The 19,322-nt window shown below is 49.7% G+C and overlaps 1 protein-coding gene across 11 annotated transcripts in view; it reads right to left on the bottom strand.

The window, feature by feature from the left end:
- camta1a (calmodulin binding transcription activator 1a) overlaps positions 1-19,322 on the bottom strand; it is a 232,346-nt gene that overhangs the window by 52,573 nt on the left and 160,451 nt on the right. The window contains exon 6 of one of the 11 annotated variants that reach the window (XM_029157481.3): positions 17,333-17,426. The exons of the other annotated variants lie outside the window; for them this stretch is intronic. Coding sequence (XP_029013314.1) covers positions 17,333-17,426 — 94 coding nt within the window. The remainder of the gene's footprint in view (positions 1-17,332; positions 17,427-19,322) is intronic. 11 annotated transcript variants of the gene reach the window in all.

Here is a 19,322-nt window from a genome sequence, read left to right as displayed (position 1 = left end):
TATACTTCACAAAGAGGCAGCAAAGGCCTCGCCTTGACCCCAGCCAATGGCAGAAGTCAACACATTGATGTCTGTCAACAAAGGGAAGCTCAGTAAACCTCACGGCTCCGCTGTTACCTTCTCCGAAGTCAAGCTGTGTTTCTATAGTACCCGCGCTATGGGGCTGAGGCCTGAACAGGAAGGGAAGCAAACGTCTCCTTCCTCACACTGACTTCTTATTTTTCTTATCTGCCTCCCTCCCTCCACTGACTTTGCTCCACACATGAGAAAGAGGACCCGCTTTGGAGACAGAACACAGATTACATTAGCCCGAGTGAAGCCTTTGTTTTTGAAATGCTAATAGGCTGTCTTGCACATTCGGGTTTGAACTTGATAAAGCAAAATAGCTTTAGTTAGAAGTCTGTGTGAGGAGATGAGCAAATTATCCTAATGTGAGGGACGACAAGTTACAAATGGATGTTAAGTATATGTGTAAAGAGGTAAAGTGGCAAACGGAAGCTGGTCATTATCTCAAGACGCCACTTCCTTATCATCTAACCTTTAAGCCGAGCCCAAAATTGCCTTTCCAGAGCAGACATGTAAAAAATGTCTCGCAGCAAAGAGAGTAATGAGCGTCTGTTTGCATTACTGGCCCAGGCCTATAAACCACAAGAGGCACTTCATTCCATTAAAACTTGAGTAATGCATGTAGCCATCAGGTTATCGGGCCACGCTTTAAAGACCCGGGGTTAGGGGTCGGGTTTTAGCTGTTAGCGGGTGGGAAACAGCTGAGTCTCAGAACGCTTTCCTGTACGCCGCGTCTGCATCGCACTGTGTCAAACACAAATGCATGTGCTGGGCAGCATTTACAGCGCCACCGCCGATAATGGCCACGTGGGAGCGGGTGGAGGCGGGACCAGTGGGAGCCGCGCGCACGCTGATGAGATCCTCAAGTCTGGCTTATTAAAAAATAAATAATAATTGAATGAAAGCATCACACGGCGAGACTGCCGCCGCTTAATAATTATAGATGGCATTGTTTGAGTCGCTGTGACCGCCCATTAACCTTCCCCTGCGTTAGCTGAGGTAAGGATAAAAGTACCACTGTGATGAAGAACGGGAGCACATCCCCTGCATTAATGAGAGCAAACCATTCAACCCTCGGTTTCCCCCCTAAAACGCACACACCCGCAGCAGAGGCCTGCTGAAGAGGACATCGCAGGCTCAGCCTCCGTGCCGTGGGTTGAACCCGCCAGACATGCGGCCTAATTGCGAGAGAGCGCTCAGATTTGTAATGCTGCGGCAGTTCTGTTAGGGCTGATTACCGGAGGAGCGCAGGATCTACCCCTGCCGTGATCTATAGGCACTCCAGATTTCCAATACCTCCAGTGTGAGCAAGGAAGAGCAAAGATGACTGTAAATCATGACATGTCCTATTGTGCAGAGGGGAGGAAAAAAAGGCCGAGATGGACGGAGAGGGAGAGGGGGGTAAAGAGTGACAGAGAGAGATATTCGGCTTCTATGGAAACATGAAGGGGAAGAGGAATGGAGAAAATTATTGAGGGAGCTAGATGATGGGAGAGGCAGCGGTGCACGTATAGAGACGAGAGGAGCACACGTCGGGGAGACATGAGAGAGTTAGGGAGGAAAGAGGGGAGGAGAGGAGATATGATTACCAAGGAAACGGCAAGAAAAAAACCCGAGACGGAGAGAGTGGAGCGGACAAAGAGGGGAAAGAGCGCGGGGGGAAAAAGGGAGAGTGGGAGGACAGAGAGACGCAGAGGAAGAGACGGAGAGAGGAGAGGATAGAATGAATGCTAACAGGGAGCCCAAACCCAGTACTGAGGCTTTATCCTTCACAGGCGGAGGAGCAACAATCGCAAACACATTTTCTCTCGCCCCGGCCCTAAGAGAGATAAAAAAGCAATTTGTATTCTATTCCTATTCAGCGTCGCTTGGCCTGTTTCTCTGCCTGCATATTTGTAAACACAGCTTTGTCAGAGCAGCTTAATCTTCCCAACACAAACACAGACTACAGGAAGGAGGGGTGGAGGAGGGGTGAGGAGAGGTGAGGAGGGGGAGGGCCGAGGGGGCGAGCGAGGGGAAGAGGGTGAGGACGAAGTGGGGGGAGGTGGGGGGTGACGCGGGGGATCGGGACTCGCTTCCGCCTCGTCCGCCCCCCCGGCCGACCCGACCCGTCTGTCGTCATCCGGACCCGCGGGCCTGACGTAGCAGGACGCGTTACTCACAGAGGCAGAACCCTCCAATAACCCCGCGCCACGCGGCCGGGGTGCGACAGATGGGGGAGGCGGGCGCCCTCGTCTGCCACCGTCCCTCCGTTTGCTGCACACTTCACCTGTCCTGGAGCGAAGGGAACCAAAGCCCACGTCCACAAGGGAAACATCAACCCCCACACACACACACTTAACTGATTTTATAACAGCAAACGTGGCCACGGTTTCCCTGTATCTGTTTGACTGTTGCACTGCAGGGTTCGCAGCATCACGTAGGAGACAGATGTGTGTTCTGGAGCCGTCAGCCACTGTAGACGGACAAGATGCGGTAACAGATGTGATGAAGCGCGCACGCACTATTGATAAAATGCTGCTGGAGTGCCAGGCAAACTTTAGTCCTTGTTTGCTGCTGCCACGGCTCCATCAAGTGTGAACCCGGGAAGCGATTTCCACGGTGGAGAATGAACCTGTCTATTTTCCATCGTAGGTGATCGCCAAAAAAAAAAAAAAAACTGACTTTGCCGATGTTCATGCGTTTGATGGTAAATGTGTGGAGGGGGAGAGCGGCGAGCCCGACAGACAGATACACAGCCAAACACAGGCGGAGGACGGGAGTCAGAGATGCCACAAACAGACAGATAGACAGGCGAAGAAAGACGGCGAGAGCAGCAGACACAGCAGGCAGATGGAGGAGCCCGAGAGCCCCCGGGCAGCGCTGTGATGAAGACAGTGGGGAACGCGGCTGAAGGAGCCCATGTTATGTTTAGATTGTGATGGGGGAGAGAGGATGAGGACGTGGGGGCGTAGTTATGGGGGCGGTGTTAGCAGGCAAGCGAGTGGGAATGAGCGAGCGGGCGAGCGAGAGAGAGAGAGAGGGAAATATCAGCCAGTGAGCCAAAAAGAAGGAAAGGAAAGCAAATGAAAAGTGACACTTTAATTCAGAGGGCTTCTTCTGCCTGAGTTATTATGAGATGTTTGTAAGCTGGCTTGTTCATGCATCTCCCCTGGCCTCGTGCCTGGATCCCTCTCACTGAGGAGACCTGTGGCGCTAACCTGTCTTTATCTTAGCCGCACAGCAGGGGACAGCACTCTGCCACCGTCCCCGGCTTTGATCATCCCACTTTCACCATAGCTGCTTCACCGAGCACCCCCCCCGCACATATTCCCTCCTCCACCATCGCTCATATGCAAAATGTCTCTCTGTGTCCTGTTGCTCCTTTGATATAACCAAAGTCCTCCATGCTCCTTCTGCTCTCTTAATTAATTGCAATTACTCTAATCTTGAAGGCAGAGGTTAGCCTGACACACTTCTGGACACAGCGGAGCGCTGGTGCTGCACATGAAGACCCTCTGAGGGGAGAAACATTTATTAAATATGAATAGTAAAGGTGTGTTGGAGAATGAGACGTAGGCAGAAAAAAAGAGGGAAAGGCAGGGATGGAGAAACAAACGCGAGGAGAGACTGGGCTGATTTGGCATTCTGACTGGGCCGAGCTCTGGCGCTGGAAGACGGGAGCCGGAAGGAGTGAGGGCCACGAGGGCCGCGTTTGGCTGGAGCAGCAGCCAGGGAGCGGACAGATAAAGGAATGAGACAAATGGAGGATGGGAATTTCAGGCACACACAGACACATGGGCTAAAATGTACCTGATAGACCAGACAGGTACGACCTGACAGCAAAACAGCCAGGAGGAGAGAGAGGAGGGGGCCTGAGTGTAGCAAATAGAGTCAGGCAGAGAGACACACACACACACACACACACACACACACACACACACACACACACACACACACACACACACGCGGATACATCCACCCAGACAGACAAGAACATGGATGAGAACACTGTATGAATACACAAAGGGGGTGTGAGGAGAAATTTAACAATAAGGCGAAAAGAGGAGAAGGACCCAGAGCAAAGTCAAAGTGAGCACAAAGGAGGGAGGAAGCGAAAGAGGCAGAGGCAGACACAGAGGCGGTGGTAAGCGCCGACAGGCCTCCAGAGGCTGTAATATATAGCATCGCTCCAATCTCCCAACAGCACCCTCCTTCCTCACATCCTTCCAGCGCGAGGACAGTGAGACGCTGTCCTTCAGTATTCACGCGCCCCAAATCCGGGCGCTTATTGGCGTTGGGATGCGCTCCCTGTGCCCGTTCCCCGCTCCGGATCCCAAGGTTACTAATGGTAAAGGAGGGATACGAATGCTAACGTCAGGCGCGCTCCTGTGTTTGTTTTGCATGGCTCCCTCTCTCCCACAGAGGTTCAAGACCGGCGCTTGATTTATCTACTACACGTGTCATTAATCCTGCGACCGCGCGTGCCTCGGCTGAATAATTGATCTATGCGCTACTGTAACTAAATCCGTCAAAACAATGACGCCTCCGTCGCCGTGCTTCCTCGTTCCCTCTGTCCTTCACCGCCGCCTCCTCCTCCTCCTCAACACACGCGAGCCCTTCGCCAATTTTCACCACACGTAAGATGAAGAGGGCGCTCTGACAACGCCAGCACCTCCACTCTGGACCCTGTTTTTAGCATCCTGCCTTTAAAGTAATAAGTACAGTATCTCCTTGAATGCCACAGTGCTATAAATCAGAGAGAAATAGACCTGTCATCTTAGTAAACAACGCATGAGACCAGTTATCATTAAAAACAAGAGAGCGGTGGAGGAGGCCTAACGATGCATATGGATGAGGAGGGGACCAATCCACCAATCTCCTTCGTTCACCCTGAGCCGCCGCTCTGCATTGGAGCTGCACACATGCACGAGCGCACCCTTCACCAAACAGAGGGGTCAAAGAGAAACAGCTTAATTTTCCTATTGGAAAATGTCCACTCTTATCTCCGTTACTCATACGCGGCTATTACAGGAACAGGCTGGGACGGAGCGCAGCGAACGCGGGGGAGCACTTACCGATGTCCATGTGTCAAAGTGATTGTTCAGGAAAAGTGCAAAAGAGCCGTTGTCACGCGCAATCTAGGTTTGAAAGACAAAAAAAAAGGAGCCTCGTGCCGTTCGGCCTCGCAACGAGGAACGCGGCGCGCAGGAACCGGATGCTGAAGACGCAGATTCCCTCGGAAGCCCAATGCACGGATAACGGCTTCGCAAATAACAGTTTGATTATGATATTTACCCTGCATAATGACTTCTTATGACAAATAGCGTACGATCACGAAGTCATTCAATCATAACATGTTGGTCGCGGCGACATTACTAAGATTTAGGTCAGCGCTTGGAAAATGAGCTTCGGATTCGATCGCGGCGACGACATTGTTCAATGTCAAGACAGTGCCACGAAAATTTAGCATCATTTGTTATATAGTGCCATCAGTGTTTATGACAGGCAATCCATCGTCAAGTAAGCTGTATGTCAACCTTTATTTTAGCTTTATGACACATGGATTGCACGAAATGTCAGGGAATGTCATCCCCATGTTCCCCCGGTGCCACGGCGTGTGTGATGGATACAAAAGCACAGCCTGAAACATGTTTGCTGAAGGTTGATAGCCTTCGTGCTAATCGCATGCCATTGTTTTGCGCCCCTGTGTGTGGCGGCAGGTGAACGGCTCCAAGCTGCCATTTGCATGCAAAGAAGCGTACCCACCACCACCACCACCACCAGGTCAGGCCGGACTCTTCAGGCACAGCAAACGGACTAAGGCTTAAGAAGAGATGGCGACACAGAACCCACGGACCTCAGTCGAGAGGCTTGAACCAACATTTACACAGGTGCCGATTTTACAAGCCATGATGAGCCCGAGATGAGATTTAGATGGCTCTTCCTCCAGCTGATGACGACAGTAATGGAGGCAGTCTCCTCCTAGAGCTACAAGTTAGTCTAAAGACGCCATAGTTTGAGAGCAATTGCTACAATCCATTAGGTCCCTGAAAACAAGGCATCCCCCTAAGTGATACTTGATGAGAATCAGGATGGCCATAGATTTGTGTATTCTGCACCTACATAAAGGCCTGCAGCGGTGGCTGTGCTGTACAATAATAGGCTTTGGTGAGGCCCGTAAAGTGCTGCGCCTGCACTTTTTGAGTGGGAAGACTTGCAGCGCTACAGAGTTCGTGGAGGAAAATGTGTAAGGAGGTGGGAAAAAAAAACTATGGGTAAAGTGTAACGCAGGTTGTTATCTGTCAGGGAGAGCTGAGAGATACAGACTAAGGCACACGAGGACTTAATTAAAGTCCCTTCTCCATCTGATGAACATGGCTGAGCTGTGTTGTCTGTCTGCGGCTGCTGATGAATTCATTCTGCCTGCCAGAGTCGAGCCGGTGGAGACGTCTGCGTCTGCAGCTGCTGCACTTCACATCCAGATGAGCGAGCGGCGCAGCGCGGACCCTCGTGGACCCCCCGTGGACCCCCCGTGGACCCTCGTGGACCCCCCGTGGACCCCCCGTGGACCCCTGTAGACCCCCGTGGACCGGTGCCGAGTCCGCTTCTGTTTGGGCTCTGCAGCCACACAGCTCCGTTCGTTTTTCAATAGCTCCTTCTCAAAATCAAGCGAGGGAAGGGAGCGCCGGTTACAATTCAATGGGTGTCCACATTAATACGAAACTCAAATGTCACTCAATTTTCTAGTGACCGGTGTAAATACAATACCTAGATTTATGTAAGAGTCTTTTCAATTTGTGCTCATTGCTGAGGGTGAAATTTGATTTAGCAGGAAGATTTACGCAACGCGATGACAGCGGGGCGTCGGGGAGATTTCATCCCGCCCGCAGATTATTAAAAGGCATGTGCGAAGATCTGCAGGATGACAAACGGTGAGAATCGCGCAAACAAAGGCAAAACAATCAACTTCTTGAGAAGGCTTAAATGACATTTAATATATTTACTGGCAAACATAAACATAAATTGACACCGTGCGGCTGAGGGTAGCGAATACAATATCTCTGATTGCTATTACTGGCATAAGCAATGACAGCGTTCACTAGATTGAAGTGGTATATTGAATTTCATGTTCTTTGAAATGGAGTCTGAAATGTGAGATTTGTCTTTTGCCTCTGTATAGCTCGCATCACCCCCCCCCCCCCCCCCCCCCCCATTCTCTCTCATTCTAAGACTGGCACATTCAGTTAACTAATGTGCAGTACATGGCAACGCTACACTATTACCCCATTCTCTCAACCGCCTGTCGACAGAAAGGATCGGGTATCAGATGTGATTTGGAGACGCTTTCTTCTTGTTTCCGTTTCACATCAAAAACGTACCTGCTGGGAAGATTCTCCCTCTATAAATTTCCCCTATCTGCCACCGAAATGCTATTCATCTCATTACGGCTGATTGGGATCCTCATTACATTAGAGAGCGCACGCAAAGCACGAGCGTGCACGTGTGTTTTCACGCATGTAAATAAAGACAAGAGATAATGAGCACGGAGGAAGGCGGGCGAGAGAGAGCGAGCGAGCGAGAGGGAGAGAGGGAAACGAGACGAGGGAGGGAGGAGTGTGTTAATGAGTGTGAGATGTGCTGAGGTCGCTGTGTTTGTTCTGTAATAGTGTGTTGCCGCAGAGCACTGCCACCTCAGGTGGGTGATTAGCAGTAATTATATAATTACACAAAATGTGATAATAAACAGCACAGAGGGAATCAGCTCCATCATCTACTTTGCTGCATCCCGTATAAATGCACACACTCATTTTCTCATGTACAAACAAGCAAATATAAAAATACAGTCCCCGCTTTTTCCCAGACGCACGCGCGGCATCCCGCCTTCGCTCCCGGACCCGGCGAGACAGGAAAAACCCGACGGTATCCAGATAATTCCAACCTGATACAAAAAGTAATGGAACACTCACACTTGTCCTCCGCTCGCACCTGTGAGTAAAAACCGATTTGCTCCCTGACACACAGTAACGGCCAATAAAACAAGTGCTGACTTGCTCCCAAAGGCAGCCGAGGGGAGCGAGGGGACAAATGAACACAAACTGGGAGTAAAAAGCTTCTCCCAGGAGGATTTTGCCTTTTCTGTAGTCCTCATGCTCCTTCCTCCTTGAGAGAGAAACACTATCTGAAAGAGTCCACAATTGTCCACCTCATCTGTGGTCTTACTGCAAAAGGAAAAGCTAGTGTTAAAAAAAGAGGGGGGGGGGGGGGGTGATGCATCTCTCAGCACTACTGGAAAGCAACTGAATTGGCCTTTTCATCCCTAGGTTCACTGAGAGAAAAAGCCAAACGGGCGCGTGTGTGAGTGAAAGTGTGAATGCGAGCGACTGTCGGCGTGACCTTGAGCGGCGAGACGCGCGTTTGCGCGTCAGCGGTGGCCGAAAAAAGCGACGGACAGAGATGCACAGCAAATGAGTGAGCGGGCGCTTTAGAAGCGAGAGGGCGAGAATGAGGATGGGAGAGTGACAAAAAAGGATGGAGGACGGGGAGGAAAAATAGAGGCGTGCGAGTAAGAGAACAGCATGGGGTGGAAGCAGGGGATAATTACTGCTAATAAAGCCTAATGGAATTCAGGCCTCACGTCAGGTGTAAGATGATCTGATTACTGCTGGGCGGCTGGGGGAAATTGGGAACTGATCCGTTAATCCCGCCATCCCCTTTTGTCTCTCATTCGGTGTGTGCCTACGTATACGGACGTGTGTGTGTGTGTGTGTGTGTGCGTGTGCGCACTGGAGAAGTATGCAAAGTTCATTTGACTCAGTCTCGTAAAGCTGATGCACACAGCACGCGCGGTAATTGAAATATTTCACATTCATAGTTTCGGTGTATACGTTTCAATACAGAAGTAAGGAACTGTGGAGGAGAGCTGAGTTCATATTAGATCGCATCTTATTATTAGTGTGTGCGCCTCACTCACCAAGAGTGTGAGTCATGGGGTGTGTTCTTTGACAGTCATTCTCTGTGACCTGTGATGCCCCTTATTCAGCGCACAGCCCATTATACCTCTGCTGTAATCTGTGTATTTGTGTGTGTGTGTGTGTGTGTGTTGTGCGTTGTGCATGCTATTTGAACTTTTCAACTGCCTCTCCCTCCCCAGGCCTCCTCCTGATGAGTGCTAACCTTGGCTGAATATCCCAGTCTGGCGACACGGAGGTCAGTGGAAAATGCTGTCTCTCCGCATTACGGCGCGGTGTGTATGTTTCCATGTGTCCATTAGTATCTGAGTGAGAGAATGAGAAACAGCCACGGCAGGAGAAAAGGATGTGTGCTTCAAGATAATTACAGCGCGTCTTATATAGTGCACATATATATATATATATATATATATATATGACAGCCCTGCAGGCGCACGGTGTGTGTGACAACGCTCGACTCCTCTGCAAGTTGATGAGCTGCACACACGCCCAGATCAGAGTGCTGTATACTGTACTGTATGTATGCAGATGTAATGGAGAGCATCTTGTTACGCGAGCGCATGCACTCGAGCCGCGCTCGTCTCTCCACTCTGTCTCGAGTCGCGTGATGTTTCCCGCTCTCATCCGGCTCCGGCTTCAGCACAGCAGCCAGCGCGGATAGAAGCCCGGAGACCGTGGAGACGCCTTTCCCCAGCACCGCCTCTATCTCGCTACAGCACCTGCTCCATCTTCAGATGAGATCAGGAAGGTGGGGCGGCAGAGGGCAAAGGAAGGGTGCAGACATGCTCCAAGTGGTTAAAAAAAAAAAAAGAAGCCAGATGAGGGTGCAGAAGGGAGATGGGGAGGAGGAGGGCTGTGCACAGAAGATATCAGCCCATGCCTTCAACTTGGCTCCAGGCGCTCATTATCGCGGTTTGATTTCTTGCTATGCTGCTCCTCGTACTCCAGCATTGTAATGGCTGTTGGGTGTGAACATGGACGCCGCGGCTGCGAGTCAGAGGGATTAGCCCGTTTAAAGAAGGGCAGATGTTTACTTTCAATGGGCCGGGCTTTTAGCGCGTTTATCAAAATGAATATCCGACAACAGCAACAGGAGAAGAATACGAATCTAAACCCTGAGGGGGAGTAAAAAAAATAAAAATAAAAATAAGACGCGCAAAGTGTTGTCAAGTTGAAAGAAACACAAACATGGAAAGTTCGCTGTGCGTGAAAAGACGCTGATCAGTAAATCACAATAACACGCAGCGAGCCTCCTCTCTGCACAGACACACTCGCCTAAAGCATCTAAGGAACCAACAGCATCTTTCACCGCGGCGAAGACGATGAGAAGCGCGTTGCATGTGAATCATTAAGCCGCTGATAGTAACACACTGACCTTGTGTTTTGAGAACCCGAGAACCGTCTTTTCACTGGTGCTTCCTTCATTTCACTCTGCACACAGGAGTGCGCTGCCCCCCGCGTGACCTCCACTATATTATAAGATGGGTAATAATATCATTTAGAAGCAGCACAGTAATGCCTACTTAAATCGCTTTTGAATTGCAACACAGCCGCTGACCTTTCTGGGAGATCATGCAATTTTTTTCACAGCGGTCTATCCTCCCAGTAACATGTGAAGTCCCTATACGGCCGGCTCGAAGGTCTTTACGGGTTCATATAGTGTGTAAAAATGCTTTTATTGCAGGACAATCCGAGGGCTTGTTGTGTTTTTACACAGCATCATCCCTGCCTGTTGTGTGAGGGTGGGATAACATATTGGATGTTTATTAGGCCTGGAGTCAATGCCCAGCCCTGAGTAGGGCTGTAAAATGGCTCTCTATGGCTGCCCAGTGGAGGCCGTGCACTGGGCCGCTGGCCTGCTCAGACCAGATGCCACTGGGCTGCTGGACAACGTCTGTCCCCGAATCCCCATCATCACCTGACTATCCTGGGTCTAAGAGTCATACACATGAATGGGCCGTAATGTTCTCTGGTTCTGCGCGTTGGCTAACGCTCCTTTTAAACATATGTTTGCCAGATGCGTATTCTGCACCGCTGAAACGGCACCTCTGGCAAAAGAGGCGGCGCTGGAGCGAATTCGGATCTTTTCACCATTTGTTATGAGCTTCTGCAATTTTTTTAAAGGGGGAGCGAAGCATCGGCCAGGGGCGCGTGAGATGATGAACCCGGCCCACACACACACACACACGCGGGCGCGATCGTGCACGCTGGACACGTCGGGAGCTGGGCGGCGGGCGGAAATGCTGAGGTGCTTAGGCTCTGATGGACGCGGCCGGTCCCCCTCTCATCGATCTCCTCCTCAGACCATTTAGCACCACCGCTGCTCGGGAGGCGGCCAGCGCAGCTGCGTCTGTGAGGCCCTGGCACCGCCTGGCAGGGGGACGGTGAGAGATAAAGCGCGGGCCTGTGTTTGGGCGGCTTCTGGGACGCGTCCGGGGAACGGCGGGATTGTTGTGGAGCTAAGGGGAAGCAGCCCCATCTTTATTGCTCTTTAATCAGAGCAGTGCAGGCTGGGTAAAGATCAATGATCTCTGAGTGTTAGCATTGACTGGGGCCTCCAGCTCCCAATCAAGGGCCCCTCTCTCACCTAATGTTACATTTAATGAGCCAATTAGTCCACAGTGGCGTGGCCGGCATCTTAAACTGTTGTTTACTCGGCATTCATTATTAATATCTCATAGTTAGGTATGAATAAAATTAAAAGGAGCAGTGAGACCATTAGCTCCCCATGGTGGATGCTTATTAAGATTGGATGCTTTGTTATCTGAGCAAGGGGTGGGGCGGTAATTGTTCATACTGGGCAGGATATGCTGGTTCAGTAGCGGGAGTGGTGTGATTTATACAGCCTTGGAGATGTAGCAGCGCGGATGAGAGATGGAGCAGTGTGGTTCGCTCTAATGCCTGTGAGAGAAGAACATCCAGGCTGGATCTGGCTTCACGTGCTGCTTCAGCTTCCTCGTAATACGCTGTCTGTTCTTTCCCTCCGTTCCTTTCATTTAACGTCTTCTTTCTCCCACTCTCTACATTTCATTATTTCTTTTTTTTTCTATTTTCTTTATTTTAAGCTGAATGCAAGACAAACACTAACTGTTCCGCGGGTGGGTGCGAAGCAAACATCTCTGATCACTGTGGAACTAGAGGTTGGTCAAAATCAAACACATCCACCTTTTGTTGTCATTACTATACGTTCACGCGGCTGCATGTGGGAACACGGGGGTCGGGACCAAATATTACGTCGCCCGTTTGGCTGTTCCTTATGATGGAGACGGAGTGGGAGCGTGTAAACGGGAGGCTGGAGGAGAAGAAAAAATAAATCAGGAAAAAATCCATAAAACATTAAAATCGCTTCAGTCAACAAAGCAAGCATCCAGCAGCTCCTTCAGCCAGACAGGATCTCTGCTGCTGCTGCTGCTGCTGCTGTTAATGGGACGGACTCCAAACAGTCAGGAGGCAAAGTCGAGCACACACCTCAGAAGATTTCATTTGGAGGAGAGAGACGATTCAATATGAGCAAAAAAAAAAACACATTAAGGTTCTGGAAATGATATAGAGGTTAGTGGCCTGAGGTGTTGTACTTATGACTAATCAGTGCAACTCTTTGTAACTGTTCAGAAAATTAAATGGTCAGTGAACCAACGCAGTGGGATGACAGATAGTGGCTAAAAGGAACAGTCATTAAATTATAAGTGAAACCTGCTAAAGGCTACGGAATACGAGACTGAATGGCAACATATGTGTTAAAGTCTTCATCATCCGCCGTACACTTCTTCTATTCATCCATGGGCTCCTGTCAGAAAGCAACAGGGTAAAGGCTTCTTGGCTCCGCTGCTCCTCGCCACTGAAGCAGTGCATAATAACTCATGGCAACATCGTGCTTGAACGCGGCAGCAATTGCTTTCAAGATCCCACTTAAAATAGTCCTGGTGACAAGCCCGCTGCTTTAAATAAGCGCCTCAGCCTGTCTGGAGAGGCTCCTTAATCCCAGTGGTGAGAGACACTCCAGCAGGAAGACGCCGGGGTGAAAAAACACTCCCGCGCCGCAGAGAAGGGGACAATTTTCAGCAGGTGACTGTGGGAAGCGGGATTCACCGGCAGGGCCAGTGTGTGTGTGTGTGTGTGTGTGCAGAAGTGAAGCGGGAATATACATGGCATGGAAATGAGACAGCCTCCCTACAAATACCTCATGATGGCACCCACGCTGCCTGAAATACATCCTGTAGGGCCACTCCAGCCCTGAATCCACACTTTATAAATGCTGCTGCTCAAATCGGAAATTGACTGAAAATAAACACACACACACACACACACACACACACACACACACACACACACACACACTACTTTACTCTCTGGCCTGTGTGATGATGATGTAATCTTGAGAGTGAGACACGGGGGATGTGATGTCACCCAGCACTTCATAAATACCTTACCTCTTGCGAACACGCCCCCAAACACCACGGCTACGCACACACACACACACACACACACACACACACACACACACACACACACACACACACACACACACACACACACACACACACACACACACACACACACACACACAGAGATCTCATCAGAGAATAGTGTGTCCAGAGCACAGAGGAAATGTTTTGGCTTGTCCTCACTCTCAGTTTTGTCTACGCCTCACTTCGCCCCCACCATTCATTTCCTTCACCCTTTTCTCCCCCACTGTTCCCCCTCCCTGCCTCACCCTATCACTTCCGTCCACCTTCCCTTCCCTCCCCGCGCTCCCACCCTCACTCTCTCTATACCTGAGGCTCTTGTTCTTTTATAGCAAATTGAACCTTTCACTCTGAAAGAAATAATTACTCTCTGGAGAGAAAGGGGACTGCCGTGGAATGCTGATATGACACACAATGTCACCTTGCCACTCAGGAGCTGCCTGCACACCCAGCTCCGCGAGAGGAGGGGGAGGGAGGGAGGGAGGGAGGGAGCGGGTCAGGGAACAGGAAGGGTGAGCAGGGTTATGGAATAAAAGTAACAGGAAGGTAACGGAAAGCAGGCATAAGGGATGTGAAGAGAAAAGTGTGCCTGCGTCAGACAGAAGACAGGGAAGGTAAAGCAGGTAATGAGCCACAGGAATGAGGAGTGGCCAAGAAATAATGGCAAAGAAAATGAGGGGGAGGAGACTGGTTAAGACGACCGGCAGCGGCACTGTATGTGAAAGTGTTAAGGTAAAGGAGGAAGATAAGGGCGCGGGGCAAAGATGTGGAAGAGAGAAAGGTGGTGTTTTGGGGTCGGAGTAAAAGCCAGAGTGAGCAATAAAAAGGGGGACAGACAGAGTGTGACAGCAACAGCCCTCACTGGGGTCAAACCCGGGATGGATCCATCTTCATCCACTGGCATTTGTGAGCTGAGGGAGCAGTAGAATGAGTCGGATCACTGCCATTTCTGCTTATTACCCATCATGCCTTTCAGCAGGGTGGCCATGCGGTCATGCTTTGGCTTGTGGGAAGCTAAAAAGCCTCCATGGGCTGAAGGACAGAGGGAACAGAGCAGGAGGATGAGAGTGAAGGAGAGGGGAAAGCACAGGGGGGGTTGGACCCCCGTGGACAGGATGCAGACTGCTACTGCAGCAACGTGAATAAGTCCAGGTGGATTCTGCTGCTGTTAATTTCACCAGAAGAAGCAAAAGAATACACATACCTACTCATTCTCTGTGTTTTGCCCTTGATATTATTATGTTCTGTCATATTATGTCTGTAATGGAATGTTATTAAAGACAATGTTGAGGAACAACTCGATAAAAAATTCTAAAAATCAGTCTAGACTAGTTATTTATTAGAAATACCATGAACACTACTTTATGTAATTTGGTTCTTATAATGTGAGACACAAATCCCTCACACAATGGTGACGGCCATAGAAAAGGTACAAACACAGCATATTTCTAAAATATAACTACAGGCAATCCGTATACATCTCCATGCGCCTCTGATAATGGCCGACCGCCTGCATCTCTTCCACCACGGCGTGTGAATTTTTTTAATATCTGCTCCGGTGCCTTCTGAATAATGGGTAAATATTACTCAAGGTCACAACTCATTTGTCAGGCTGCAAGGGACAGCCCGGTGCACTGAGGCTAACATTCAGCTTTTATTCTGCTGATAAAACTCATACAAGGAGATAAAAAAAAAAAAAATGGAGGAATAACAGGGGGTCCTGGGAGCATCCGCGGCGGACAGCGGCGCGAGGGGGAACAAAGTAGGAAGAGCACGACTCACGCTTGGACCAAACTGGGGAGAATCCATCAGCTTATTGCCTAGTGATGTTATAACAGAATGCCAAAGGTGGCAGGAAGGAGTAGCTCCGAGGATAAATCTCGCCTCCGTGACAGCTTTAGTCGCAGTGACGTCCACAAAGGGGCCGCGGTGATCAAACGGGCGCTGTGATGACTTCATCCAAATGTCACACACACACACAAACCCCGGGAGACGAGCTGGCGACACACGGGTCGTAACGTGACAACCGGTCCCGCGTCCGAGACGGCGGATGACACGACGGCGTGCCGAGTCTGCATCTATAATGCACGGGGTGGTGAAAGCCATGCAGGGCCCATGCCCCGCGGCTCCATTATTAATCAGGAGGCTTTACCGTTTACTGTCATATAGTGGTAAACTATCACCGTGCTCCGCCACTGTGTGCTTGCAGCCCCACAACCCCTGGTCTTAGGTTATTAAATCCTACAGCCTCCAGCAAGCATCTCCAGCTAAGATGCTTCCAACCCTGGCCAAAGACTTTTATCTTCCTCCCCAGCGCAGCGCATGGCACCTTCGTGATGCTTTCAATTTTCTGCTCTGTGCTTCTGTGTTTTATGGCCCCGTGCAAAGGTTCCGGACGGACTGGCCGGGCCGACCCGGGCTCCACGCCTGCCGGTGCGGGAGCCTCGGTCGGGGCGACAGCGAGGCCGCGGACCAGCTGAGGGCAGAGGTGCGTGGCGACACATTCGCGGATGCACGGGGTGACAACGTGCTTCACACACGCCGGCCACAAATACGGCGCTCCGATGGTGCCACGCTGGGGTCGCGCTTGCTTTAGTTTAGGATAGAAAAAACTGTCCAGTCAGAGCACCGGCCGGCCTCTATTAGACACATCTACACATCTAAAAGCCCCATCTTTCTTTCTTATTGTCCTGTCTTTCTCCATTTGTGTTTTAATTAAGCCTCATGTTACAGTAGCATTAGCCCTAAAGAGCTATTTACTGCATCGGTGACTTATCACTGATGCATGATATAGTGGGCGGTGCCTTTCGCGCGGCCACCGAAGAGATCTCATTTGATAGAAACTCCCCCTGTTTGACGTGCAATGTGTGCCGCAGTAGAATGATGTACAGTAACGTTACCCCCGTGTACCACATGATCAGACTCATTAAATCATCTGAGCACACGCAGGCTCTTTGCAAAGACTCTGTATTAGTAAATGCAGTTACGTTTATTGGATATTTGGAGAAAGGATGGACTGGCCAAATAAATAATAACAACGCATTCCCTCCCGTGAGCATCCATCATCCCGTGAGCACACATTTCCCACGTCTCTCCGTCTCCCCTGGCTGCAGTCTCAGTTGTGTTTTCTGCTTCTTGGCACTCCATTGATCCAAATCTAATCATTATTTGGACCGAAACTTCTTCAAATGTGGCTCTTTTAGTTGTAAATACAAGGTTGATTGGAAGGTAACTCAATAAGGGAGATTTAAAGCAACGGTCAGATGAGGGCCCGGTGGTCCAGTCCTTGTCTTCCAGTTGCTGTACAGTAGGTGTCTCCCTTCCCAGTGTGTTATGTAGTCCACGTCGCCTTTGTGCGCTTGTATCTGGTCAGAGTGCACGGAGGGGGCAGGGTTCAGGCCTGGTCAAATCCCTGCTCAAACCCTGGGCTTCAGACACTATTAAATCTAAATCCTATGTGGGGCGTGAAGCAGGGCTGGGAGAACCGAGCTCACCTGAAAAGGCTTGAATAGTGAGCAGAGGCTTTTTCCTTTGCAGGGGAATATGGTGTGATGCATCACATCTCTGCCCGGCACCCATAGCCCACCGCTTAGCTGATCTTTGAAAGATATTGCTTATAAAAGAGATGACTCCAGGCGACGGCCAAGTTCTGTAGTTTTATTACACCTTAGGGCTACAGCGGCCTGTCTTTGGAGAGATAAGGTTGTACCCTTTTCATTTTGTATCCTACGGCCGATATTTTAAGCTGGCTTGTTAAGGGCAGGCGAGCCGAGCGCTGGAACCGAGTTTGATGCATGGCTTTACAACAGGAGCCGGGCCCATAACGCTCAAAGGCCGATCATTACTGACCTTAATAGCCCAGTCTGCATCTGGGCTTGATTGATCGTGCCTAGCAGGTTGTGAAATGCGCCATCTGGAAGGAAGGAAGGTGAGATGGGCGAGCGGAGGCGAGGGAGCGGGCAGGCAACACCAGCCGAGCACGGAAGAAGGGAGGAGACGGCGAGAGGGGGGAAAAAACACAAACATAGACGATCTTGTACTGAAATTGATGGCCATAGTGGGATGCTGTAGAAACTTAACTGCACTAAGAGGCCCACCAAGCCCCATAAACACTGTCCCTGACATAAACAACAACACTTAGCTAGACTAGGTGTATACAATATTCATCTGAGGAGCCGCTGCTTGGTAACTCTTGTTTACTTGCTCGGTGTGCTGGATAAAATCAGCTCTGTTAGATAAGACAGCAGGACGCTAGCGGACGAGTAAAATCTATTGTCTACTTGCTTGGTTGGGAACAGGAAGTGATGATGTCCATAGAGCCTTTTATATATACAGTAATGATTGATGATTAATAGCGCCAATCATTATCATTACATTCATTTTTTACTCATACTAATACATTTAAAAGATCGTAGGTCCATTACTTTGAAATAAAAAAAATGCTTTTTAATAATATGAAACAATGATGATGTCATATCCATATATCTACCTTTAAGTCCTGTTATAAATCTACGGCTGTCAGGTACAAAGGGTCACATTATGTCTGTATTCCATACAAAGTTTATGCATTGCGACCATATCACTCAAACCATTAGACGCAATGAAATTTCACTGCTATAAATATTTAAGTTGGCAGAACACCGACGAGCAGCCCTTCCGTGTCAGCCGAAGCTCCCGAGAGCCCATCAAGCCTGCGTTCTCCATTACCATGCTCCTCTCAGTCCGTCAGTAATGGCGGCGGCAGCGCTGTGAGCTAATGTGTATCTGCTACGCGGAAGGAACTGACAGACTTCTTTTTGCACTTCATTAGAGCAATTATTTGGCTTGCTGAGTCATTTGACCCGGTCAGACCATGTGAGTTATGATAAATGCAAAGCGCCTTATGCTGCAATGTGATTTGCAGTATCAATATGTCAATATGTCTGCGTACAGCAGGGGCACCGCTACATGGTACACTATGTAACACTATCTGGGGTGGATGAAAAGTGTTTAACAGCAAATTTATGTGTGCTGTAATCAGCACCATAAAATGTCTTAGGGGCCGAGTTTACGCGAGGGAAGATGAAACATCTGGTACAAGGTGCGTCAGGAAGAGGGCGAAGGAGAGAGAAGAAGAGGGTACGATAACGCACGGTACATGTGTGTTCAGTACAATAACTGTACGGAGAGAGAGAGAGAGAGAGAGAGAGAGAGAAAGAGAGAGAGAACTGGCGAGAAGGCATGTGCACGTCCGTGTGTGTGAAAAAGGGGAAGGGGACGACAGAGGGCCAGGTGGAACGGAGACTTCTGTCGCTGACTCGACACCTTTCTCATTTTATTACCAAATCATCCATGACAAACAGCTCTGGCGTTTGCCAAAGGTGAGGCGGGCGGGCGAGATGCGAGCGGCGATGAGCGCGCTGGAGGTCACCCGCTGCTCCAAACGCTACGCCGGTAATGTAACATGTCTGTGGCACTCGGAGTCACCTCTATATGATGCAGTCATCCATGTGTCATCTTTAGATGTGCCCGGGCGACAGTGAAGGCCCGCGCTCCCCATAGACTCGCGCCATAATAACACAAAAGGCCAGTGACGGGGATTTTTTATCAGCTGAGTGACTACAAAAAGAAACTGCTTGGTGACAACATGATCAATGGAGCCTATAAAATGGGAAGCAGTCATTCTTTGTGTACATCCAAGAACTAGTCAAGCATAAAAAAACCCAACTTCTAACTACGCTAAAGAGAAAACGCTGCATTTAAGAGATATTTTATTAAACAATGATCTGTAACTGTTCATAATAAAACTAAATTATAAAAATTCAGCTCCATGCGTCTGCAAACTGAAATAATTGTTTCT

The sequence above is a fragment of the Betta splendens genome, chromosome 7 (genome assembly GCF_900634795.4).
Source record: "Betta splendens chromosome 7, fBetSpl5.4, whole genome shotgun sequence".
Classification (NCBI taxonomy): domain Eukaryota; kingdom Metazoa; phylum Chordata; class Actinopteri; order Anabantiformes; family Osphronemidae; genus Betta; species Betta splendens.
Note: the sequence above shows the minus strand (reverse complement) of the source record. Positions and strands in the feature narration are given on the sequence as shown.